Source organism: Stomoxys calcitrans, chromosome 4 (assembly GCF_963082655.1).
Source record: "Stomoxys calcitrans chromosome 4, idStoCalc2.1, whole genome shotgun sequence".
NCBI classification, from domain to species: domain Eukaryota; kingdom Metazoa; phylum Arthropoda; class Insecta; order Diptera; family Muscidae; genus Stomoxys; species Stomoxys calcitrans.
The window spans coordinates 50,660,587-50,687,739 of record NC_081555.1 but is presented as its reverse complement, the minus strand read 5'-3'; the positions used below and the strand labels follow the sequence as shown (position 1 = coordinate 50,687,739).

General features: G+C 38.4%; 1 protein-coding gene across 1 annotated transcript; it reads right to left on the bottom strand.

The window, feature by feature from the left end:
* Positions 1–337: 337 nt before the first annotated feature.
* LOC106080857 (uncharacterized) lies at positions 338–26,184 on the bottom strand. Its single transcript, XM_013242456.2, has 3 exons — positions 25,820–26,184; positions 18,108–19,628; positions 338–15,172 (listed from the first exon to the last, which is right to left on the bottom strand). Exons 2-3 carry the CDS (start codon positions 19,536–19,538, stop codon positions 13,769–13,771), a joined length of 2,835 nt encoding a protein of 944 aa, XP_013097910.1. The 5' UTR covers positions 19,539–19,628; positions 25,820–26,184; the 3' UTR covers positions 338–13,768.
* Between the last annotated feature and the right edge of the window lie 969 nt (positions 26,185–27,153).

The following is a 27,153-nucleotide window of genomic DNA, read 5'->3' as shown; positions in this document are numbered from 1 at the left end:
CACCAACCACTATGGGACGCGTTTCGTCTTTGGTTAGAAGACTTTTCAACCATATTAGGTGTGATGGCTTCAAGGGCCGTGCGTTGGTATGTTGTATTTAAATCGTATTAATTGCGAAAACGCATCTATGATGCAATTACCACATTAACCAAGTTCGCATTAACCCTGCTTATTAGACGCATTCCATTCTCCGCAACCTGTGGACGCGCCCGGTAGCTCGCAGCTAAGCTTTACAGATCGGACCTCAATGTTCCAGCCTGTGTGGTGCTCAAAGCTATTCTGTGCCGGATACTTACCTAATTATTAGTTATTTGATGAACAAATAAAACAACACAAGTTTTGTGGTTTCTTTTTCTTCACATTTTATTGATTCAAAATAACTCCTTTTCTATAACTTTCAAAAAAGTTACGATTTGATATTATCCTTGCATGTTTTTGAAACATTTAATTTATACAAACATTATTGTATTGATAAATGTTTCATGCTGTGTTTCGTTCTTTTGGTTTTCAACATTTTCTCGAAATAGAAAAATAAATATGATGTTTGATTAACGAATTAATCGATGTTGTTGTTTTGTCCTATTGAAAGCATCGAGTTAAAGTCAACAAAACATTACAAATAATAATGTAAGCTTGTACAAGGTTTCGAACATTGTTATTTTCTTAAGATAAAAAAAAATAATATTATTAATATTCTAGAGATGATGGTGTGAGTTCAGTTATTGAGCCCAGGTCTACTAATGGATGAACTCCGGACTTTGCTGAAGTCCTCGGACAGGTTGTTTGATCTTTTTGTGTTTGTGGTAGGAAGGCAAGTCAAGCTTCAATCTTGTGCAAGCTTATTGCAAACATACCTTGCATTGTTTTTACAAAATATAAGTGGGCATCTTTAAATCCCCTCATGAAAGATAAGGAAGGTAGTGTTTTTTTGTAAGTTTTACAACATTTTTCAAAGCAGTTGTACATCATTTTTTTTCACACAAACAAAAATAGGAAATGTGTGATCTGTTAAGACCAAGCAACCTGTGGATCTTGTCGTATACGACCTATGTTGCAAAATTGCCCATATTAACAAGAATTTAGTCGCATAAGATTTTGACGCTATTCCATAAACTTTCGTTTATAACATTTTTTTTTTTTATAAAATAACAAAGTAGCAGTGTATGTTTCATAAAGGATATCAGAATGGATCAAAGCACGTTCCTTTGATTCTGCATAACACCTTTAACTTCAGACAATAATTCAGAATTTCGCAAATAAAAAAAGCTCCTCCAGGATGCCAATGATTATTCTTGTATAAATGACCTTAGAGTATTTATCAAAAAAAAAAAAGCAAATAAAAATGTTTTGTTCATTTCTAATGATGATTTGTGTGAGTTTTTTTTACTTCAGGCTAAATTTCTTTCTTGTGTTACATATAAAAAATGTTACTTTTTTTAACCCTTGTAGGGAAATTTGTTTCCACCCCCTTTGTTAGTTAGGAGCATGTGTTCTTTATTGATGTATAAGTAAAAATTCATTATTTATTTAGGCATCAGCGTTGCTATAAATAATTGTTTTTACTTATAATTGGTTGTTTCGTTTCGTTTTTGTTTCATTTTCTTAAATAACATTTTTTTATAGGGATTTAGTTGTTTTCTTTATATCTTTAGTCTAAAAGTTGTTTTCCTATATCACACAAATTTGGTTTTGGAAAGACTGTCTCTTTAATCTTTGTTCGATCATAAAATAATACTTTTCCTCTAATACAAACATTTAACAAATAATGTATGCATACACTTTTCAAGGTTGATTTTGGAAATTTCAAATGCAATTTTTTGGTTTTACTTAGCTATTATAATAAAATGGACAAACAAAAGAAAACTTAAATCAAACAAAGAACACAGGTTGAAGACCTAACATTTTATCGAGTTAGTTTTCTTGTGAGCTTTATATTAATAAACTAAAAGAGTAGTATATTCGCCTAACGTCGGATTCGAATTCTGGCGAAAGCTTAAGAAAAAATTTTCGCCTCCAAATGCTGGCGACTGTCATGAGAAACTATGCCATTTGAAACAAGTAAAAAGGCGTTAAGTTCGGCTGGGCCGAATTTTGGATACCCACCACCTCGGGTGGTGGTGTAAATTGCGTGCCTTATGTCCCATAGCAGTTATATCGAGATATGTTCCGATTTGGATCAAATACTAATCGGTACAAGTCATTGTTCAATTGTGTATAACAAAATATTGGTCTTTTTAGAAGCTATAACTAAAAATAAACCGATCTGAACCATATACGACAAGGATGTCGAAAAGCATAACACAACGCACTGTCCCAAATCTCGGCGAAATCGGACAATAAATACGCCTTTTATAGGCTCAAAACCTTAAATCGAGAGATCGGTCTATACCAAATTAAGGAAGGACGACGAAGAGCCTAACGCAACTCACTGTCTCAAATTTCGGCAAAATCGGACAATAAATGCGCTTTTTATGGCCCCAAAACCTAAAACAGAGACATCGGTCTATATGGCAGCTATATCCAAATCTGGACCGAGCTGGGCGAAATTGAAGAAGGACGACGAAGAGCCTAACGCAACTCACTGTCTCAAATTTCGGCAAAATCGTACAATAAATGCGCTTTTTATGATCGGTCTATATGGCAGCTATATCCCAATCTGGACCGAGCTGGGCCAAATTGACGAAGTATGTCAAAGGGCCTAACGCAACTCACTGTTCCAAATTTCAGTAAAATCGGATAATAAATGGGGTTTTTATGGGCCTAAGACCCTAAATCGGAGGATTGGTCTATATGGCAGCTATATCCAAATCTGAACCGATCTGGGCCAAATTAACGTAGGATATCGAAGGGACTAACACAACTCACTGTCCCAAATTTCAGCAAAATCGGATAATAAATATGGCTTTTATTGGCCTAAGAACCTAAATCGGAGGATCGGCCGATGTAGAAAAAATACAAAAAACGCAAAATAAAATCCTGCGCACGATTGTCAATGTACCGTGGTATATTGGAAATGCCGATCTTCACAGAGACTTAAAGGTGAAAACAATAGTTGTTGTTGTGGCAGTGTGATGTACGCTGTGACGGCAGCCCTTGGCGATGAAGGACTTCATCGGGTCAATCCGGTATGTACAACCGGCTGCCATGGTATTGTGAAAACAATAGTCGAAGAGATCTCCTCCACTGTACAGAGACACGCCAGTAAACTAAGGATACACGTGAACTCTGATCTAAACAACATAATCGAAAATTATACAGCAAAAGACAAGTCCTATTTATTTCGTCCACTAAAACACACACCGTAGCGCAGAGGTTACCATGTCCGCCTATGACGATGAACGCCTGGGTTTGAATTCTGGCGAGACCATCAGAAAAAAAAATTCAACGGTGGTTTTCCACTCCTAATGCTGGCAACATTAGTGAGGTGCTTTGCCATGTAAAACTTCTCTCCAAAGAGGTGTCGCACTGCGGCACGCCTTTCGGGCTCGGCTATAAAAAGGAGGCCCCTTATCATTGAGCTTAAACTTGAATCGGACTGAACTCATTGATATGTGAGAAGTTTGCCCCTGTTCCTTAGTGGAATGTTCATGGGCAAAATTTGCAATATCCAGAAGTCAGAGAAAGTATGGACAATGTCTAGTGAGGAAACACTAGAACTACTCGTTGATACACATTTCCCGGGAAATTTTACAACGGTAAACGTGGCGCCAGAAGAGGTTGTCACTGATATGCATTCGTCGGAGGCCATTAGGGGAATTGTGTCTGAGATAAGATGGGCGATAAGAAGTTTGGACTCCCTTATGTCGCCAGGCCCTGATGTTATATCACCGGTTGAATTACAAGCTGTGTCTGATAGACATTCTGATAGCTTGTATCAGAATGTGGGATGGATGGGCACCCGTGGGATGGAGGGACACGAAGGTCATTTTCATTCCGAAAGCAGCAAAAAACCCTACCACAGGAAGGCGACAGATTTTCGTCCTATTAGTCTTCATCCTTTATGCTGACGACTCTTGAGAGGTTGATAGAAACATATCTTAGGGCAAAGATCCCTGGAGATCGCCTGTCGCGGCAGCAGCATGCATATAGTAAAGGCAAATCCACTGAAACAGCCTTTCACGACTTAGTCGGCTACATAGGGGATCTAAAAAGATGGGTCAACAGAGGAACCCCTCAAGGAGGTGTACTGTCTCCTCTACTTTGGAATATAGCCATTAACAATATCTTATTGTCTCTGGAAGAAAAAGGCGTAAAAGTGTTCGCATATGCTGATGACGTGGCAATTGCGGTTAGGGGAAAGTTTCCCAGCATTCTAAGAGATATACTTCAGGAAGCTCTACGTGCAACTGCAAAGTGGGCTACCGAAAGTGGTCTGGGTATAAATCCGTGCAAAACAGAACTAGTTATTTTCAGCAGGAGATACAAGTAGCCTACAGTGCAACCTGTCTCCTTGGGTGGAGAGAATGTTCCATTTATAGGAAGCGCAAAATAGCTGGGTGTTTTGCTGGACAGGAAACTGAACTTCAAATCCAACATTTTGGAAAGGGCAAGAAAGGCCACTCTTGCCCTATACATCTGCCAGAGAGCCATTGGCAAAAGTTGGGGATTTAGACCGCGTGTCATGCATTGGGTATATTCTGCAGTTGTCAGACCTATTATCCTATATGATGTTATGGTGGAAGGCGCTTCAAAAATCCACCTACTGTTCAATACTTAACCGGATCGAAAGGATGGCTTATTTGTGCATCACAGCCGCACTGAGGACGACACCATCTGATGCACTGAATTTAATGCTACATCTTATGCCTCTGGTCATTGTGGCTACCCAAGTTGCAGCGACCACTGTCGTGAGGTTAAGGGAGCTTTCTCATTGGTCATGTGGCGGCCACGGATACTGTGTTATACTTGAAACAATATCCGATGTTCCAAGCAGTGTGGACTACACCCTGCCTGAGCCGCTTTTTGATAAAAATTACTGTACTACAATTCCTGATAGAACCGATTGGAACTACGATATCCCTGCTAACGTAAGTTACATAGACTTCTATACGGATGGTTCCATACTAAACGACCAGGTAGGATGAAGATCTAGAACTCGTTATCGATAAGTTTACCCGACCACTGCAGTGTGTATCAAGCGGAGATCCTTGCAATTAAGGAAGTGGTGGAATGGCTAAGATATGTCATTACGACGATTGACATAAATATCTTCTCAGACAGCCATTAAATTACTGGACCCTAGACTTTCGCAGTTCTCCCAACGAGATGGCTGAACAGTTCAAAATTCACCTGCTCTGGGTGCCGGTCCACAGAGATATTCCAGGGAATTCTAAAGGAACTACCTTACACACTCCAGGGACACTGGAATCTGTGGGTATGCCTCTAGCGACATGTAAGCTAGGGGGCTGTGAGCATTCCAAAACTATGTGGCCTCATATAGACTTGAAGAGGTCTATTGCTTTTCTGTCATTGCCTAGAACAGACGTCTCAATCATTGTGTCCGTCATGACATGTCAACGTCTAATCGGAAAACATGCTGACAGACTGAAGGTTGCCAGCAACGACTTTTGCAGAAGCTGTGAGGACATCGAAGAAGTAGAGACTATAGAACACCTTCTGAGTGTGTGTCCTGCACTAGCAGTTAGAAGGAGTTCCACTTTAGGTTCTCATTTCCTTGAGAACCTGTCTGATTTAGCGGATGTGAACATTCGCAAGTTACTGGGCTTTTAAATCTTATAAAGCATTCACCATAGTCGAGTTTTTTTTCCCGATGTCTCTTTTTAGGCAAACAAAAGATAAAAGAAAACAATTGCTATAATATTGGAGCTATATCAAGTTATGGTCCGATTCGGGCCATAAGTGACTTAAATGTTGGAGACCATAGTAGAAGTCATTGCGTAAAATTTCAGCCAATTCCAGTAAGAATTGCGGCTTATATGGGAGCTGTATCAAACTATAGATCGATTCGAACCATTGAAGGTCATGTTGCACAAAATTTTAGCCAAATTGGATAGTAATTACGTCATATGGAGATTCAAGAAGTCATATGGAGAAGATCCCAGATCGGTTAAAAAAGCAGCTATATCAGGTTATGGATCGAATTGAACCATATTTGGCACAGTTGTTAGAAGTCAAACCAAAACACCTCATGCTAAATTTCAGCCAAATCGGATAAGTAATGCGCCATCTTGTGGCTCAAAACGTCAATAATCAAAATCGGTTTATATGGCAGCTATATCAGGTTATGGATCAATATAAAGCATACTTGGCACAGTTGCTGGAAGTCACAACCTAACACGTCTTGCAAAATTTCAGCCAAATCGGATAGGAATTGTGCACTCTAGACGCTCCAGAAGTCAAGACATAGACAAGATAGGTTCGTATGACAGCTATATCAGGTTATGGACCGAATTCAATCATACTCTGCATAGTTGTTGGAAGTCAAAATAAAACACCTCATGCAAAATTTTACCCAAATCGGATAAGAGTTGTGCCCTCTAGCGGTTCAAGAAGTCAAAATCCCAGATCGGTTTATATGGCAGCTTTATCAAAACGTGGACCGATATGGCCCATTTACAATCCCAACCGACCTACACTAATAAGAAGTATTTGTGCAAAATTTCAAGCGGCTAGCTTTACTTCTTCGAAAGTTAGCATGCTTTCGACAGACAGGCGGACATCACTAGATGGACTTACACAGCCCAATTCTGAAAACTTCCTGGGAATTAATTTCTCCCTCGAATAAAATTCTCCTATTCTGATTGAATGGGGAAAGGGAATTTCGAATTTTCGATAACAGCTGTTTTGCTTCAGCTGTTTTATTTTGTTTTACCTTAACATTTGACTACTATTTTTCAGAAAGAGAACATAAAATGGAAAAATAAGCCAAAAGAAGTTATAAAGGTTGCTAAAAAGGTTTACAAACATGTTTACTGTTGCTTTTGTAATGTTTGTTTTAATTTCTTTATTTCAATAGTCCACAATTATGGCCTACAGTTTGTCACCATATTTCGGTGTTGTTACTTTCCGTCTTCATCCAACAATCGTTTGCTAAAATAGATGCTTCCAGAGTGGTCCGGTAGACAGATTAATTGTGTCGTGTTGCAACTGGTTGCATGTGGGGCACATGTTGCATGCATGTTGGCGTTTTCCCTTGCCTAAAGTAGTTAAGGTGGCTGAATCGTAATATAGACGTTTGCTTCTCCTTCGTCGTCATAAATGCTGTGGTGGTCTGCCTGATACGCCGTTTTATGTAAAGCCCTACTTTTATGGAGCTAGAATTTGAAGATCTAATAGACTTTTCCCAGCGATGGCCGCTTTTCTTGGTGTTTGGGACGGCCGCTGGACATAGTGCTGCCGAAAAGCGACTTATGGATTTATTCTTACTCCTGTGGAGTAAATGCTGCCAAACGTGGCGTCAAGAATCTTTGAATAATTGCCCACGAACATTGCATTAAGGAACAGGCAGAAGACTTCTTGAACACCATTGAGTGCCGCCCGATTCTACTTTAAGCTCAATGATAAGGGACCTCCTTTAAGTATCCGACTCGGAACGGAGTGCCAATAAAATTGAAAAACTTAGGCATATCGTCTATGGTAGGTACATGACATATTTAAACCGGGAGAACATTTTTACTTGATTTTGATGAAAAGTGAAAAATAATTTCCATACGTTTAAAATTTTTCGTAAATAATAAGAAGTGGTACTATTTTTTTATAAAAACATAAAATTCATAATTTTTTATCCTAGCTCCCTTTCATTTGCTTGGGAGAATTTCTCCCAAGTTTTAGAGTCTCATTCTCCCTTTTATATCGATTCAGAATAGCTACTTTTTTCCCTGGGAGATATTTCTCTTTTTCGAAGTTTGTTTAGAATAAGGGAAAAGGGATTAGCGAATAAACTCCAAGGGAATTGTTATTCAGAATGGGGCTGTTAATCACAATATTCCTATTGAGCTCTTTGTTAGTGGTACGCTAATTATTCTGCCCATCAAAATGAACTATACTCAGAAGGAATCCTCATGTGCACCAGAGAGTCATGCATTTGACACATCTGATGTGACACACACCTAGGACGTTGGAAACAGTTGCAGCCCAACTAAGCCAAACCTACCTTGGTCTGCCCTTGGTAGCTTTTTTATCGCTACAACAACCTAGTGAAAACTATTTAAACCTGCCATCTTGGTGGTTTTGTGGGTAAGGCCTCTGGAACTAATGGGAATTTTGAACATTTTATAATTTTTTTTTTTTTTTTGCTTGACACTCAAGTATAAATAAACTTCTTTCTTCTTGCTCTGATTGTTCGAAGCCAGTTTTGCCGAAATTTTAAATGTCAAGTCGAATCGAATTTTTTCGCTCTGTATACAAATCAAGTTCCCATAAAAAGTTGCTTTGGTGTAGCAATTCGCCGATGCGGCCACCTTATAAATACACCTTGGTTCCTACAAAACTGTCAAGTGTGGAATAAAATTGCCATGGAAATTTCATTTTAAAATCCCACAATTATCCAAGAGTGTCAAAAAGGGGTACAAAAACCATCCTTGTGGAGATTGAGCTTTAATCACAATATTTCCATTTCTATGAACCTTTGCTACGCCAATTATCCTACCCATCGAAATAGTATGCACTCAATTCAATGTGCACCACCATGCATTTGATATTTGTGATGTGTGGTCCCTGGTTATAATCGACACACACGCCTATGAAGTTGGAAACAATTTCAGCCCAATTGGAATTGAGCCAGAACTACCCTTGTCTGTACTTGATAGCTACAATATTTTATTGCTACAATAACCTGGTGAAAACTATTTAAACATACAATCTTGGTAATTTTGTGGGCAAAACCTCTGGAACTACTGAGAATTTTGAACATTTAATAGTTTGTTTTTTTTTTCTTGGAGGCCACCGTGGCGCAAAGATTAGCATGTCCGCCTATGACGCTGAACGCCTGGGTTCGAAACCTGGCGAGACCATCAGAAAAAAATTTTCAGCGGTGGTTTTCCCCTCCTAATGCTAGCAACGTTTGTGAATTACTATGCCATGTAAAACTTCTCTCCAAAGAGGTGTCGCACTGTGACACGCCACTTATCATTGAGCTTACTTGAATCGGACTGCACTCATTGATATGTGAGAAGTTTGCCCCTGTTCCTTGGTGGAATGTTCATGGGAAAAATTTGCATTTGTAAGGCCGTTTGCCTTTATTGGTCTTCACTTTGGACATTTTCTGACTTGGTCTTAGAAAAGTACAAACACCCTGCTGCTGACAACTTTTCTAGTCAAATGTTTGCATACAAAAATCTCATAGTTCTCCTTTTCCATTGAAACCACATTGTATGGCCAATATATGGGACTACATTGAAAATAATGCGGACCTTATTTTTCTTTTTTGTTGTTTTTCATCAGAAATCATGGTTCCTACAAAACTGTCACGAGTGGAATAAAATTGCCATGGAAATTTCATTTATTTGGCTTAGTACCAATGTTCTTTACAAAGAAAGGTATGAAAGAAAAAACTTAAAAAACAAAATTATGTATATTATATATGTATGTATATTTCAAAAAAAAAAAATAAAAGTTAACAAAAAAAAAAATTCAATTTATTTGTGTTTTGCTTTCTAAGTTTAATGACAATTGTGTGTAACATAAGTTATTGCATATACAATGAGTAATAAAAGAAAGTATTTGTTTATTAGTTGAATTAATTGATTCTGTACTCTGAAAATGGTTTTAGTAGTTTGGTTTGTAATTTTGAAATTTCATTTTTTTTCTTGGCTTGGTCTTCATTAAGAAAATGTAGAAAAATTAACAAAATGTGGTGAAAAAATTGCAAACAATGATGGTGTGGTGGTTGGTGTGGGGTGAATTTCAACTCTTGATTTCTTCTAAAAATAAGGAAGGAAACCAATCGAATGTAAAAAAAAAATGATGTTCAAGAAAATAATAAATAAAAGAAATAAATATTGATAGGTAGGTAAATTATCTTTTTAATTCAATTTACATCAATCAATGAGAACAACAATTTATTTAATTTTGTTAATTTTTTGCCTTCGTTTACAATATAATATCGTATGTTGTTTTGGTTTTGCAAGTTTTCATTTTTTTTGTTACACAAAAAAAAAAGTATAATAATTATAATGATTATATCTGGTAGTAATAGTAATTTAGTCTTTTTAAGTTACTTGATTTATTTCATATGTTACAATTTTTGGAAAAGAGAATTTTCTTTTCAAAAATTGTGGGTGTGTGGGTTTTGTGTGGCTAATGCATTTCAAAGAAAATTTAGCACCATGTTTTTTAGTAATGTATCCATTTTTGATTTTCGATAAATAAACGTTTGAGATACTACCACGACGTTGAGGTTTTTTGTTTTTTGTTTGCTTCTTAAACAAATCTAGTTTTACTTATTCTCTCATGGTTGTTGTTGTTGTTGTTAATAAAATGTAATACAATTTTTTGTTTGTTTTTGTTAGAAATATCACATTTTGGTTTGTTGTTGTTGGTTGGTTGTTTACTTGTTTCATCCACTATGGTAACATACGATACGATATTTGTTTTTTGTTTTGTTTTTTTTTTTTGTTTTTAAATTTATGGTAAAAAATATGAACCCAAATCAGTCATTTCGCATGTGTGAAAAAAACTTTTCTTCAAGTTCAAGATATACATAGCTTCTTTCTTGTTCTTTTTGTATCATCAGATAGATAGTTATCTTTCGAGTGGCAAAGGGTAGGTAAGGAAATACAAATTTATATGAGCACAATACTGCAATTAAAAAAAATAACAAACACGGCTAATGTAACAACCCGTTCGGTCTCTTTTCTTTTCTTTACTTTTTTTTTTTGCCTGCAGCACAGTGTTTCATTTTGGGGTGAGAAAAAAATATTAGGTACATTTTTAAAGTTAGTAAAAACAGAAACAAAATAATCATAATAATATTAAAAGAGAATGTGCCTCATGTCATCCATAAAAATGTATTTTCGTTTTTAAATCTATATCACATCACATGTATTTCATTTAAAAATAGTATCAATTTTTAAGTTTATTTCTTGGTTTGCTATTTGCTTTGTGTTTTTCTTTTTCTTTATTAATCCAGCTTTTGTATAATAAATGCAAAAATATTGTTTATTCCTTAACTTTTGTTCTCTTCACTGAAGAGAGTAATAAAAAGCTACGAAGAAAAACAACACTCACAGCATTTGTTATATAGAGTGTAGAGAGTTTACGTAAATATTAAAAACAAAAATAATAATATCGTAATAGTAATTAAAAATATGAGATCCTTTGTTTATTTGCTTGTTGTGGTTCTTAGTTGCTTTACAAAGATTCTAACAAAAACCACACGGACTTATTTAATGCTTTTTTCGTTTTTGTTTTCTGTCCATTCCTCTAAAGTCGATGGATAACAAAAATACTTGTTTATTTGAGAATGTTTTTTTTAGCTTGTTTTGGTATAAGAAAAAAAATATATATATTCAACAAAAACAAATTAAATTAAATAAAAACAAATGTATATCTTTGTCATTTGGTTGTGTGTTTGTATTCTCTATTTTCATTATCATATTTATTATGGTTATGTGGTTTTGTTCTAAATGAGTTTTGAACGACTAAAATCTAGATTTTGTTTCAAACACTTTAAATTCGAATTGTATATTTGTTCGTTTATTCGTGTTTCTTTCTTTTTGTTTGTTCTAAGAATTAATCTGGGGAGGAATAAAGTTTTTTGTTTCGCGCTCTTGATTTTCCCAATATCCATTCATTAGTTTCTGTTTTTTTCTTTATATGTTCCGATAAAAAACACAACACACATAAAAAGGATTCTTATATTTTGTTTCGATTCGTTTGACTTGGCTTGCAAAATAACTAATTTTTAATATACATATACATTTCGAATAATGTGTGTAGCATAGAAGGAGATCTTACTAAATGTTCTGCTCGAAAGATTCAAGAAAAAATCAATAAAAATGCACAAAAGTTGTTAAATTTATTAATGTTACGTACAAACTTTTGGAAAACTGCAACTACGAAATCTCTAGTATAAAATTGGTTTTCAATAGCAATCGCTTGTAAATAGATGCGTTTTTAATTTAACAACTTTTGTCTCTTCATCATTCTTTCTCTCCTTTTTCGTATGACAGAAAATGTATTTAGTGTTACTTATCGTTCAAATTGTAGTAAACAATTCAAAAAAAAAAATCCCTTCTTATATTTGTATGGATGAATGTGGCGCATTTTAAATACATATATAAATATTTGGTTGTATTGAATTTCAATTTCTTAATGTTTTGCTTATTTTGCTTGCTCTTCTTTTGGTCGTATAAGAAGAAGAATAAGAAGAAGAAGTAATGTTGTTGATAATGGATCTAATTTCTACTAATTTTAAGAATCGACGTCCTTGCTGGCGGCGGCTTGCATTTCATTTAAATTTAAATTCAAACATTTAAATTTGGTTGTTTTTGTTGTTGTCTATTCTCTGCGAGAATACAACAATCTCTATGTATCTAAATGACAAAAAGGCGAGACGGTGACGGCGGCGGCGACGTTGGCGACGGCGGCGGCTTTGGCAAGTATCAATTTACTTTACTTTTTTTCAACAAGAAATTGTCAAAGGAAAATGTTTTTGCTTGAAATTTTACAAAAAAAAAAAAACTCTTGTAAACTTCTTCTCGTCATACTTAAAATACAAATGAAAAATTGTGTGGAAATTTGTTTGTTGCTCATTAATTTGTTTAAATCAAATTAATATTGTTATGCATAATTTGAAGTGGTGTTTTTTTGCTGGTTCTACGAACTGATTTGACTTGTGTTAATTTGAAATATTTCTTTTTGCATTATTTTTTCTTTCTTTTTGAACATTCTTTGTTGTTACTCATTGTAAATTTACAAACTAAATGTTAAAGAGAAAAAACTATATATAAGAAAAAAAAAACATATAAAAGGGGTAGTAAAATTTAAGTGAAATTATAAATACATAATTCGATTTCAAAAAAAAAAAAAAATTTTCAACTCTATAAAAAATATTATTGTTGTTGTTAAACGTAGAAGAGTGTAGTAGACTCATTTCTAGGACAAAATATAAAAATGTATTACTATGGTTATAATTATTTTCATTAATTCTACATATACAAGATTAATGTGCTCTTTTCTCTCCTGCCTCCTCCTCCATTCTTTATTTCTTCTTCGTTCATTCATCACATTCAGCCACACATAGTAAATGCATTTATATCCAAGGGTGGCAGAAAAAGTTCGAGAACACATTATTTGTATGTATGTTGGGGGCTTATGTTTGTGTGGGCATATGATGGGGATGACGGAAATGTTGATTTGTTCCTTCGTTTTCTTACTTATTTTGAAATAAGGAGTTGTCATAGATGACCAGCATCTAATAGTAGATGTTGCTGCTACAAAATGCTGTTAGTCGATCCTGCTTTTCTGCTTACTTTGGCGAAAAAAACTCCTCTCGTTTGACATAGTCGTCGTCGGTTTTGTACAACTCGATTTTAATATATTTTGTGAGTTTGGAGAAAAAGAAATCGTTTTTGTTTTTGTTTTGGTTTTTGTTTTTCGTTTTATCCCTTAGTGGTGATTAATTGATATTCTTCATTACGTTATATGTAGTATATATTAATTGTTACCTTCATTTGAATTATTAATAATCGTGTAGTAATATTTACTTGTTTCTTTTATGTAGAATAAGCAAAAAAGGAAGTTGGGGCGTAGAAAATATAAAGTATTTCCATCAAGAAATGGTCTTTAGCCTCGGCGGCAATGCAATCTACTGTTGCTGTTGACCCATCATTTCGGCGCCAGGTGTGCCAGCTCCATTGCCATTGGTGGCCATTCCATTTGGAGCAGCGGGAGCAGCAGTGGTGAACTGATGGGGATGGGCATAGTAGGCTGTGGGTGGTGGTCCGAATTGTCCTGTGGCATAGGGATTGCCGGCTGCAGCGGCGGCTGCCAGCATACCGCTGGCATCGTACATATAGGCAGCACCTGCCGATGTTGGAGGCGATTGGGCTGGAGCTGCGTAAAGGGCGCCAGCTGGTGGTGTGGACACATTGCTGGGATATTCTGCTGGCCCACCTACTTGACCGCTAGCCGCGGCCACAGCAGCCGCAATATTTGCCATTTGCTGTTGTTGCTGCTGTTGCTGTTGTTGTTGTTGTGCTGCCACTGCGTTCTCATTTTGACACTGGTTATTCTCCATTTGTGGTTGTGACTGAGGCTTATTGAATTGACCGTTTGCTGGTTGTTGCTGGTATTCACGTTTTTGGAACTGCTGCTGCTGTTGTTGTTGTTGGAAACGTGGTGCATTGCCATTTGGTGGCATATACTGGCCACGAGGGCGATACTGTTGCTGCGGTGACATATAACTAGCAGCGGCACCCTGTTGCATATGTGGCGCCATATGGGGATGCATAAAACCGCCCATGACTGGTCGTGGGCCACCACCGTTAGCACTATTGAAAGGTGCTCGTGGCCGATAGGTTCTGTTTCCTCCTTGGCCCTGATCTTGACCATTACTATTGAATTGGCCGTTATTTCGATTGTTCCAATTACCCATGCCCCCGTTTCCGCTTCGAGATGCTCCAGGAGTTCCACCTTGATTACCATTATAGCTGTTACCACCACCATTGTTACCATATTGCTGGTAATGTGGCTTTGGGGTATAGCCACCAGAATTACCACCGCCATTAGCTTGATAATTCAAGGGATTGTTGCGTTGCTGTTGCTGGTGGCCTCCACCATTGTTTTGCATCCAACGTCGATTGTTATTGTTGCCACGCCCATTGCCGCTGCCTCCCATGGATCGGGCCATATCTATTAAAGCGGCATTTGGCTGTTGTCCTGCCTCTTCCAAGACTGAAATTAGTTCTCTTGCCTGTTTGGCATTGTCTGGTGTGAAGAATGTATAAGCAGTGCCTAGCTGTTGACAGCGTCCGGTGCGGCCAATGCGATGAACATAATTTTCCGATGAGTTCGGATAATCGTAGTTGATTACATATTGCAAGTCCTCAACATCCAAACCACGTGAAGCAACATCAGTAGCAATCAAAATATTGGACTTACCATTACGGAAATCTTTTAAGGTTAAATCACGTTCCGCTTGAGATTTATCACCGTGTATGGATGTTGCAGTATATCCTTCACTGCGAATGATTTGCAAGATTTCTTCAACCTATAAGTATTTAGAAAATGTTTTATCGATAAGTTACATAAGGTTTTTAATTTTGAAAAAATTTAATGACACATACACTTAGATTTTCATTGGTACTCGCATATGTTATGATTACGAAAATGCATATATAAGAAAAATTTGAAAAAAAAATTCTGAATTTAAACATAAAAAGGAAAGAAAAACATATTCCGCCTAATATTTGCTTGGACAGCTAATAAGGGGCACATGTTTTCAAGTATTTTGAAAAAAAAAGGGTATAATTGGTTGGTATAAATGATTGTTTGGGTTGTTCTTAAGGCTCAGTTAACTCTAACTTGTTTTGCAACGACCATGTTTAGCTAACCCGGGATTAATTTAGCCAAATTCTGGTATTTTTTGGTATTACTCCTTCGACTTTCAAATTGTTCTTCTCCCTGATTTCACCGAAATCGGATGATAAATGGGTTTTTTATGGCCTTAATACCCTATACCGGGAGATTTGGCGGTCGGTCTTTATGGCAGTGTGCACCACACAAGCTGGAGTTTTGAGTTCCGATCTTTTTGGTGTTCTTTGCTGTCACGAGAAGCTTAGCTGCGAGCTACCGCGAGCATCCAAAGTGCGGATAGTGAATGCTCCATACGGACTAGCTGCAACGGCAGTCACGGAATATCAGCGGTATCGAGCGGAACGGCTCTTTGAAATATCGGGCGATGCCGTCTCATGCTTTATTACTGAGTGCCTATGATGCTCGATATGAGAAGAATTATTAGAATTATTAGCGCTTTAAATAGCCAATGGCCATCATGTTCGCGCGGCGATCGCCAGGCGAGGATCTTCAAAGGAGTTAATCTCTTTCTTGTCCTGGTTGTTCAGCTTTTATGGCCACTTTCCATTCCGTAGGATGTTTACAACCGACGTCCTCGCGTTAACACCATACCACCATCTCGCTACCCACTTCACACGCAAGTATCACAACAACAAAGCATTGCGTAATCGTCTGGATCTCCGCCTGCAGGACCGTATTATGGCCAGACAGTCGGAAATCGATCGCAGTCCTTGGGTTCTTAATTTAGACCCCCAGGCCCACTCTGTCCTCTAGCTTTGATCTGCTAGGGTTACGTCAGTCCAAGACTGTGCCGCTGGCAGCGGTGCCTTGCACTCGACCTCAAGTGTCGTTTCAGGTATCCGATCGGAAACCTCTTCCCTTCCATCCAGGTTTCCTTGATTATACCGCGATGGTATGATGGTATGGCCCGCCTAAGTCTCATTGCCGCAGTGTCGTCCTAAGACGACCTCAATTGTCGTCTCAGTTATCCGATCGAAAACCTCTTCCAATCCTTCAAGGTTTTCTCGATTATACCGCGATGATATGGTCTGCTCCCATCCTCAACCCATTCTCCCATCACCTTAAATGTCATAGCCACAGTGGATGTCTCACACTTAATCTGTATGTCAATGGGTCGGATATCTAGAATAGTCTCCAGTGCTCTAGTGGGCGTGGTCCTCTTTGAACCTGTTGTATGTTGTTGCACTTTTTCTACATAGCAGTTCACCAAACTACTGAGGCGTAAGTAAGTAGTGGTTGTTGTTGTTTCGTAGCAGTGTGTTGTACGCTAAGGCAGCAGACCTTGCCGATGGAGAACTGGATCGGGTCAATCCGGTACGTACAAACGGCTGCCATGGGACTGCAAGTATTGGTCTTATCATGCTCCTGTAGAGCCAGTGGACTATCCTTGGCTCCATTTCGAGCCTACGGCCAGCCTAGATAGTGACCAACCTCTGTGAGCCTTCTGGTTACGCTCCCGAACGTGACATTTCCAATTCAGTTTCCTGTTCAAGATCACTCCTAAGTATTTGAAGTTGTCAGATTTCGAAATCGTTTTGTTGAGGAAACAGGCAACGTGGACAGGCAGACTTCACTTATAGATCTGTAAGCTTTTGGTGCCGTAGAAATTGCCTTGACAGGCTTTGGTAGAAAATAATACCATTGCATCCTGCCAGGCTTTCAGAGTGTATGCAAATCCTAGGCACGGCGAGAATATAGAGGTCAGATGAGCCTTCTATCAAACTTATTGTTCCAAGATTCCGGTGTCTCCGTGAGTCCCGTCGTATTCTGTAGAAAATCCGTTTTCTGCAAAAGTTCTCAACATACTCTCCGTTGTCTCTGCTCTCATTCCCATGACATCTACTAGCGTTTCAATTTGGACATGGGTTTTTTTTATCATCTGATCATCTTATTGTATTGCTTGAGCCGTTTGTAATGTTGCGAACTCGCCGGTCGTTTTGGCTTATTTCCTTTCCCGAAGAGAACAACTATCTTCGAAAGACCCCTCTACTGCAGTCACATTGTCGTCAATGTCTTATATGCTTGGACAATCTAACGTATCTTCCCCAAGTCCTCCTCTGAGTAGTCTTGCAAATTTTGTCCATTGGTTTTCATCACATTTCCTAAGCTTGTAGTATTCGGCGTTGGCCCTACTGTTCTAAACCTAATGTAGCGATTTCGCGAAAAGGTGTGCTCCATGGAGACCGTCCAATCCTGAACCTCATCCATTAGATTTATCAAACATATAGTCACATCAAAACCTTCCTTCCAAATCCTTTTAACAAAGGTAGCGGTGTCACAAATATTAGGTGTTATTTGGCAGATAGTATTCAAGAATTCTGCCATGGCTTGGTCCCGCTTATTTTCTTAGTATGTTCTATTTTTTCGACTATGCCTTACATTTATTACGTTGCGTTGTAACAAACTTTTCATTGTTCAGTTCATTAAACGAATTCAACTCAATAATTCTATGTATTTTCTTTCTGCAGGCAGTGTTCGTGGAAATAAAAAAAAAATACTAATAGCAGACGCATTGTTTTGTTTCACTACAATACGAGCAATCAAACGATGGGCTTTTGAAACAAGCACACAAGAAATTGTTTTTTTGTATAAATATATAGACGACTTACCTTAATTTTTGTCTCTACAAATATAATAATTTTGTTGCTGTTATTCGCAGCATTGTTGGTGGTTGGTAGTATCTCATTCAATAGCTTGACAACGCGTTGTGGCTTCTCATTCTCCTGGCAAACTTCAACAATTTGACGAATGTTGTGATTAGCTGACAAGTTCATCGAGCCAATATTTATTTGAATGTAGTCGTTAAGGAAATCACCGGCCAACGCTTGAACCTCTTTGGGCCAAGTGGCTGACCACATAACAACCTGACGATCTGGACGTATTTGTTCAATGATTTTGCGGATTTGAGGTTCGAAGCCCATGTCCAGCATACGATCAGCTTCATCCAGCACCAAATAGGTGCAGCGTTTCAAGTTAGTAGTACGATTCTCAAGAAAATCGATCAAACGGCCGGGTGTGGCAATTATAACCTCAACACCTCGGTCTAAATCGCGAGCCTGTGGCACCTTGGAAGAACCACCAAAAATGCATGTGTGCCGTATTTCGGGTTTGCACAAATGACCATAATCGCGAACAACGGATTGTATTTGTTGGGCCAACTCGCGAGTTGGAGCAAGAACCAAAGCAATTGGACCATCACCACGTTGTAATGGTGGTTGGTTGGCGATATGGACCATGGCCGGCAACATGTAAGCCAATGTCTTTCCCGATCCTGTTTGAGCTATACCCACTAAGTCACGTCCTGACAGGGCAATAGGCCAACCTTGAGCTTGAATAGCTGTAGGTTTGGTAAAACCTTGGCGTTTCATCTCTTCTATGGTGTATTCAGGGAGTGTGCACTCTTCAAAAGAACCAATTGGATGGGGAATGCTATTGCCCGATACTGTAATCTGTAAATCTGCCCGCATATCTGCCACTTGCTGCTCGTTCATATTCAAAGTATTTTGATGGGGGTTATAGAAGTTCTTCTTGAATGGTTGTAAATTGTGCCACTCGGGTGTGACAAGGGTTCGTCCAGGATTTTTAGCCTTTTCACGCTGCAATTCGGCACGCTCTTCCTTGGATAGATTGGCCAAGTTGATTGACGGCTTATACATATTGTTGCCTTGGTAGCCTCCACTATTTTGTGGTTTTTGATACCGTGGTGTAAAATTAGGATTTTTGGCACGTGGTTGAAAGCCTCCACCAGTATTACCGTAGAAACCTCCGTTAGGCATCATAGGGTTAAAACTGCCGCGATAACCACCTCCGTAACCTCCTGCATTCTGCGGAGCACCGCCGTAACCTCCTGCCATGTTGTTGGGGGCACCGCCGTAACCGCCTGCAACAGCGCTAACAGCACCATTAGCTATGCCATTCGCATTGCGCTGATAGTGGGGACGATCTGCGCGTGGAGGTCCGCCGGCATTGGCATTTCCGTAACTTTGAATTGGCGCACCACCAACTCCCGGAGCTGCAGCAGTATAACCGTTTGCATACATATCCTTTTTGTTTTGGTTTATAACAAGTTATCGATATTTTAAATGAAGTAGTGATATTCGAATTTTATATTTCGAAACTTTATATTTATCCTGTGGATGAAATGTAAATAAATCAAATAAAAATAAATCATTATTTATTAACATTTTAACTATTATTATAAATACATATGATAATAAATTTATAAAAAAAAAATCACGCACACAGGATGTCAGCACATAGGCCACTCTATAAAATTAAGCATAAAAACTTAATCAAAACTTTAATTATATGACAATTTAATCGAAACCTAGCGTTTTTAATCTATTTTTACCTGTCTGAATGAAACATGTATGAAAAAGGAAAAACCCATGTGATAAACACCGCTGATATTTTTCTGATGTTAACGCCGAGATTTGAACCCAGGTGATCGGTATTAAGTATTAGTTTAAAAGTTTAAGTGGTTTAATTCCAATATTGGCAAATTGTCCCAACATTAACACTAAAACCTTAATTATACCAACTGCACACTTCCAATATACCCAACTGCAAATGGAAATTTGCCCATGAACAGGAACAGGGACAAACTTCTCACCCATTAATGTGTGCTTTCCGATTCAAGTTTAAGCTCAATATCGTCGCCAGCATTAGGAGGGTATAGTCACGGCTGAGAATATTTTCTGATGTTCTCGCTAGGATTCGAACCCTGGCGGACATGCTTACCTCTGCGCTACGGTGGCCTCCGATATACCCTATTTCACGGATAAAATAAAATCGTGGAAATGTTACGACATACGAAAATTTCTTGTAAAAGGATGCAAAATAAATTTATAAACGAGCTCAAAGTAAAGACTTCCAAGCTCCACAGACACTATGTTGTTGTTGCCGTAGCAGTATGTTGTACACTGAGGCGCTAGCCCTTGCTGATGAAAGACTCCATCGGGTCAATCCGATACGTACAACCGGATGTCGTGAGATTGCCAAGGGCATACTATCTGACACCAAAGCAAAAGAAGTTAGACTCGAAAAAGCAAAGGATTTTCTGCGCTTGCACGAACATAGTGGATTTCCGAACATCGTGTTCTGCGATGAGATGAATTTGTTAATTGAGCTTTTAGTAAAGGTTGCTATTCTGTCCCTCTTTTCATGTAAAACTCCAAAAAAAAAGTATAAGCTATGTTAGGTTTAGTGGCAGTCTGCCATCAGATTCACTTAGACGTTTTCATCCATTTTGATACCACAGGAACAAGAGAAGGAAGATACCTTCTAGTTCCTACCGTTGAACCATCCAGATCGCTTTAAAAAGCCTTGCGAGTGTTCACATCTGCTAAATCAGACAAGTTCTCGAAGAAATGAGAACCTAAAGTGTAACTTCTTCTGACTGGCAGTGCGGGACACACACACAGTGGATGATGTCTATAGTCTCTTCTTCCTCGACGTCCTCACAAATTCAGCAAAAGTCGTGACTGGCAACTTTCAATCTGTCAGCAGTTGCCATTTGACATTTGTCTTAAATCTCTGGATGCCAAAGTGGGTGGGAAACATTAGCCGGAAGTCGATTCCACATACGAACGGTTCGAGCGAAATAAAAATTCTCTCTATAATGCATTGTGAGGTCCGCTGGCCAATCAATTACAAACGGGTGTGAGTTCCTGGAATGTCTAGTATCCCTGACATACATCCTTACATCAGGAATAATAAGACGAATATCAGACGAACACACATCATGAAAGTACCGATAGGACAGCGCCAAACAACCCACATTGCGACGATGGTAAAGGGAGGCAAGTAAGTTGGATACGCAACTGTCCCCAATCAACGCCATCGCTCTCCTCTGTACACAGTCCAGTAGCTCCTGGGATGATCCTAAAGCTTCAACCCATACATGTGAGTTGTACTCCATTTTCGGTATTATGAAAGTGGTTTAGATGTTAGGAAGATCAGACGGAGTGAAGTAATTCTTACACCGTTTAAGGAAGCCTAAAGACTTGAATTCTTCTTTCGACACTTCAAATACAAGATTTAACACAACGGAAATCACTTTGTCTTTTCATGCCCAGAACATCAAGAGCTTCTGATCGCTCAACATCTACACCGTTGATAGACAAAGATGATGGGTCAGCGAATCGTTTGTGTGACAACAAGCAGCACTGAGTCTTCCGTGCATTAAAATCTACTCGATTCATTTGATCCCACTCAGAAATGGCCAGCAAATCCTGGCAGAGTGTATCGTCCATAACCCGTCTCTTGTCCTCAATCTCTGGAAGACTCGGCCTATGGTCGAATGAGTACGAATGACAGAGATTACTGTCATCCGCGAAAGGGTAGATCGGAATCGATGTTTGACCCAACAGATTGTTGATGAAAATAAGGAAAAAAGAAGGAGAAAGAACAGAGTCCTGAGTTACACCTGCAGTCAATTTATGCTCATTGCGTGAGAACCCATCTATAACGACTTGAATAGTGCGATCTCTGAGAAAGCTCAAAATAAATGGAACGAAGCTATTACCAACACCAAATGCGAGAAGCTTTGATAGTAGTGCACAGTTTTATTACACATGTTCTTTTACTTCCTACGTCCCCTAACCCCATGCAAAAAAATTTTTCGCACCTACATATTTGTAGCCTCCACAGCAAATCTACTAAAGGTCGACTTTGAAACACCCTTTCTTGAAAAAGGTATTTTGGGGATTTTTGATAAAAAAAAAATCGGACAGAATTTATTTTTTGTTTTTTAAGGACACTTTTATTTGTAATATTCAAATACTACGATATTTCTATTCGTGTATATTCCCAAGTATAAAATACGATCGGCCGAAATTCGAGCAAAAATCTGTTCATCATCAGTGCCTGGCGAATTAAAGGAGTCGAAATTTTATATCGTCCAAATGATTTTCCATTCAGAAACAATTTCTCCAATGACCTCCAATGAATACCAGTGACAACCTCTTCTGCGTTGCGTTTTGAGCGAGTTGAATGGACTGGTTTCACTAGTGCACATGATTGATTTTACTCGTTTTTCAAAACAGATAGTCAAGCCTGCACAATCATACTCGTTGCAACACTCTGGTGCTTAGTGACGAAAGAAAAAAAAAATTAAACTACTCTTTGCAAAAACACTGGGGTGGGAAAGTTTTAGCCAACCATTTCAATTGAGCGTTGATCCCTGACAGCAATTAGTTTGTATCGGCCCGATACCAGCCTGCATTGTCACAAACTGGAGGAGGGCCAGGCATTTCCGCAAGGACATCAGAGTATACAGATGAAAGTCCATTGACTACCTCACTCCTTTTGTTCCTGGGTATATAGCCCTGTTCTCTACCCTGTCGACAACTACCATCACCAAGCTTTCCCTAGCGACATTAGCAAAGGTTCTTATATTCGTATTACTATTGTTCGTCTTAGGTCTTTTGGGCATGGGATGCCCTCCAGATGACCGCAGCCTTTGGCGGTGCAGTTTCCGAATCTAGACGTGTAGCCAGTCCAGCGAATCTCCGAACCAAATTAAGGCAGAATTTATCCATATCAGCGATTTTTAGGATCATTCGCACTAAGCCTCACCAACAGGGATCTGGGTCTGAGTCGAGTGGGTCTGGCTGGGCAGTAAAATTGGTGACGTGAATCGTGCGGTCCCTGGTTACAATCGGGACATACATCTTGCACGACGGCATCAATCCTTGCTCTGTCAGAACTACTCTGGCTTGCCGGGGGAAGTCAATTTCTTTAGGTGCAATGGGAGGCGGTTGTTCTCCAAGGACTACATTCATGAATGAATGTTGTCTAGACCTGCTTGATTTGTCGCTTGATCTAGAGGTTCTCTCTTGTAGCGCTGAACCTCATGCTCTAGATCATGTAGATCTACCTTAAGGCTTCTGGGCGGTGTATATCTATCCACAAGATGATGATTTGGATGGTCTCTGTGATAACAGCGCAAAAGGTATTGCTTCGACATCATGTAGTTGTCTTCACACTGGATCTTTGTCTCCTGATGGAGGTGGTCCACATAAGATCTGACAGATTTGAATATTATTCCACTGCGTGTCACAGAGTTGACGAGACCACACTGGCGCTTCATAACTTACCGCACAGACCGGCCAATTGCTTTGTACGTGAGCAACAAGGTTTCTTTGTCTGCACCCCAAGTGCTGCCAGCAAGTGACTTTAGAACCTTTTTTTTCTACTTTTGACTCTATCGCAAATTGCTGCGACATGTGGGGTGAATGTGAAAGAGCTGTCAAATGTGACGTCAAGTATTTTGGGACACTTGATGATCGGTTCAAAACAGTGGCGAAGAGCATATGATCAGCCATGAACACTCTCTGCTCTACCTCTCTTCCTCTCACTATTTCTTTGTTGGGGTTGGCGGTCATAGCAAAAGTAATTATGCAAAATGTTATCCAAATTTGGTACGAATTGCACCCTCTAGAGGCTAAAGAAATCATATTGATAGATCGGTTTGTATGGAGGCTATATCCAATATGATATGGCTCAATCCAAATAAGAAGTATTGCACAAAATATTAAGGAGCTAGCTTCACACCTTTGGCCGCTATCGTGATTTCCACGGACGGACGGAGGGACATGGCTAGATCTCAGAATGTAAAGACGAACAAGAATATATAATACATATACTTTATAGGGTCGTCGATCAATATTTCGAGATATTACAAACGGAATGGCTAGATTAGTATACGCCCATCCTATGGTGGAGAGTATGAAAATTATTTTCGCATTTCTTTTCCTTCACACAGTGACTGTCCAACTTTTCAATTTGAAGAATAACGTAAGAACTAAAACATATGCCAGTATATATGCGTTGAAGAAACCCATTGTACGGGCCAAAATACCGGCAGATTACATTCGTGCAGCTTGACCTCATTTTTTTGACCGACTCCAAGCAACAGTCAAGGCAAAAGGTGGTCATATTGAGCAAAAGTAAATAGATTCTGAAATACAGATTATATAATACAAAAAATGTGGTCGCTTTAATTTGGTAAGACATTGTGTCAGCTGTATATCCTGTAAGTAATGTCTTAAGCCCAATTTTATTTACCCTACATGCGAAAAAAATTTGGTCTCTTTCAGCTTATTGCCAGCAATGATAATCATGGCTCCTTATCTATATCTTAGCTACTACTGTGGCACAGGGTATTAAACTTAGTGGATTTGTTTCAAGGCCACCATGGCGCAGCGGTTCCAAATCTGTGTTGAACTACTTAATTGTGTCGCTCTGAGGCAGGCTGTAGTAAAAAGGATATCCGCTATAATTGACAATACGGTACAATTAATAAACTCCTTTTCCCCCATACCTATATGAAATTTAGTACATGTTACTTAATTAGGACCGATTTTAATAAATAGTTGCACCTTCTGATTGTTTAATATTGTTCATTATTTCTTCTCAAAAATTTTTGCGAAATGACTTCCAGTTTTACAAGATTGCTTTTTCAAAACTTTGGTTATCATGACACCATACTGTAACTTTTGACACCCGCTTCATTTTACATTTTTTCATTTTTTATAATTTAATTTTTTGTATCATTATCTATGTGATAAAGATTTTGATTAAGTACTTCCCCACGAGACGTGTTTTTGGCTCGAGAGGTCTTTTCCTCAAAAACAGACTTCAGATTCGTGTTTCTGGGGTCAAACCACGTCTGTATACGTAATTTCATCGAATCGAGAGTATGCCCCACTAGTCGCAGTTGTACGCCATTTTCCTAGAATGTTCACATAAAATCTGTCAGCACACCAGACGTACACAAAATATATAAATTTCAAGGTTTGGGCGAGCCGAAAAAAAATCTTCAAAAACGTTTTTCTTGCGAAATAATTAGCTTCAGCCTCACATATGAGACAAACAACCGACCCGATTTCTTTACCTTTTCTTGATTGGTTTTTTTGTGAGCAAGCGATTTTATGCGATACACATTAAGATTGAAGTTTAGTTTATTGTCTCTGGATTACGTTGTTGTTGCTTGAAAATTAATTTTGGAAAATGCATTTTGCAATCAAAATAAAAACAAAAATTTCGATTCTACGACAAATTTGACTGACTTTCTGACTTTTTATATTATGGATTCATAAGGCATCGAATTACATTCCCCCCACCACCCCAAAACCATCACACAAAGTTAGAGATATGGTATAGAAAAAAAGCTATACCACACCATGAAGCCATTGTAACATTTGGTACCATAATGTTGGCAACCCTTCAGGAAAGAAACCACACTATACATACATACATTACAACAAATCACTTATGGTCATCAAAAAGCAGAAAAAATAACTCATTTGCAACTTACCTAACTTTATATGTTTTGGGAGAAAAGTTTTCAGATAGGTTTACTTATTGGACACTATTTTTATATGAACCAAATCCGCCGCCTCGCTTTCGTATCTGTTTTTTGCCTATGTGTAACGATGAAAAATCAATTTCTCCGTAGTGTAGATCTTTTTCGTCTTTTTCTGGTGTTGTAAAACGAAAAAAGTATTCTCTATTTGTACGTTCTTCGTTAAATATTTTATGAATATTTAATTGTTAGTGCTACTATTAATCTACTAAATTTAAATAAATTATTTTTATTTCTAATTTATTTAAATAAAAATAATTCTGTAGCAAAAAAGCGAGGAACGACGATGTTGGTTTTACCAAAACCAAATGAAAACGACGAAGTATGTTCGGACTTCGTAGGGATCAAAAATTCAACTCTCGACTAATCGATTAATCGACTACTTGTGTAAAAATCGTCGAAGTTGACTTTAAGTGGATTAAAAAATCGAATAATCGTTTCTATTCACTTAAGGTTGAGTTACATACCTCAAGCGAAGAAAAAGAAGAAGAATCCGGCGCGAAAGGAAGCTTTTTTTTTCTGTGAATTTTGTAATTGAAAAAATTGATTAAAAACCCCTTAGAATGGTTTATCCCGAAAGTAAGTACTTCGATACGGATGATGGGAAGAAGATCCCACTACCGCGTATTAGGAGATACGATCATTTTCAAGCGGAGTATATCGCCATCATTCAACCGCATGGGGCAGGCCCCAAATTTCGATTGATGCAGCTTTGTGCGAGCCTCTACTCCAAATACAAGGACTTGGACATTCATTATATCACGAAAAGGAAAATACGTCTAATAAGCACTGATATGGATACCATAAATAGTATTGTTGCAGATGACGATCTTCGCCGTAAATGTAATGTCTTTATTCCGGTTGAGCTGTGTGAGACGAAGGCTGTCGTTGAAATTCCAGCTGAGACTGATATTACCGAAGCCCACATTTTTAAGAACGCAGCAACAAGTCATCGTGCTGAATACGGCTATCTGCCAAGCGAACCACGTATTACTGAGGTAAAACGGATGACAAAACCCGATCCAGAGAAGGCTGATACACGTTTGGACATCGATATGGTAGTCATATGCTTTACCGGCGATTTACTACCATCTCACATATCGCTCGATAGGGTAATATTTCCCGTTAAACCGTTCATCGAGTACACCCCACAATGTAGACGATGCTGGAGATATGGTCATACTACCAAGGCATGTCGCAGATTTGAGGAGATTTGTTCGCGTTGTGGCACTTCTCATGCTGGTACCTGCAATGGCGCAGTGAGATGTGTGAATTGCAACGGTACT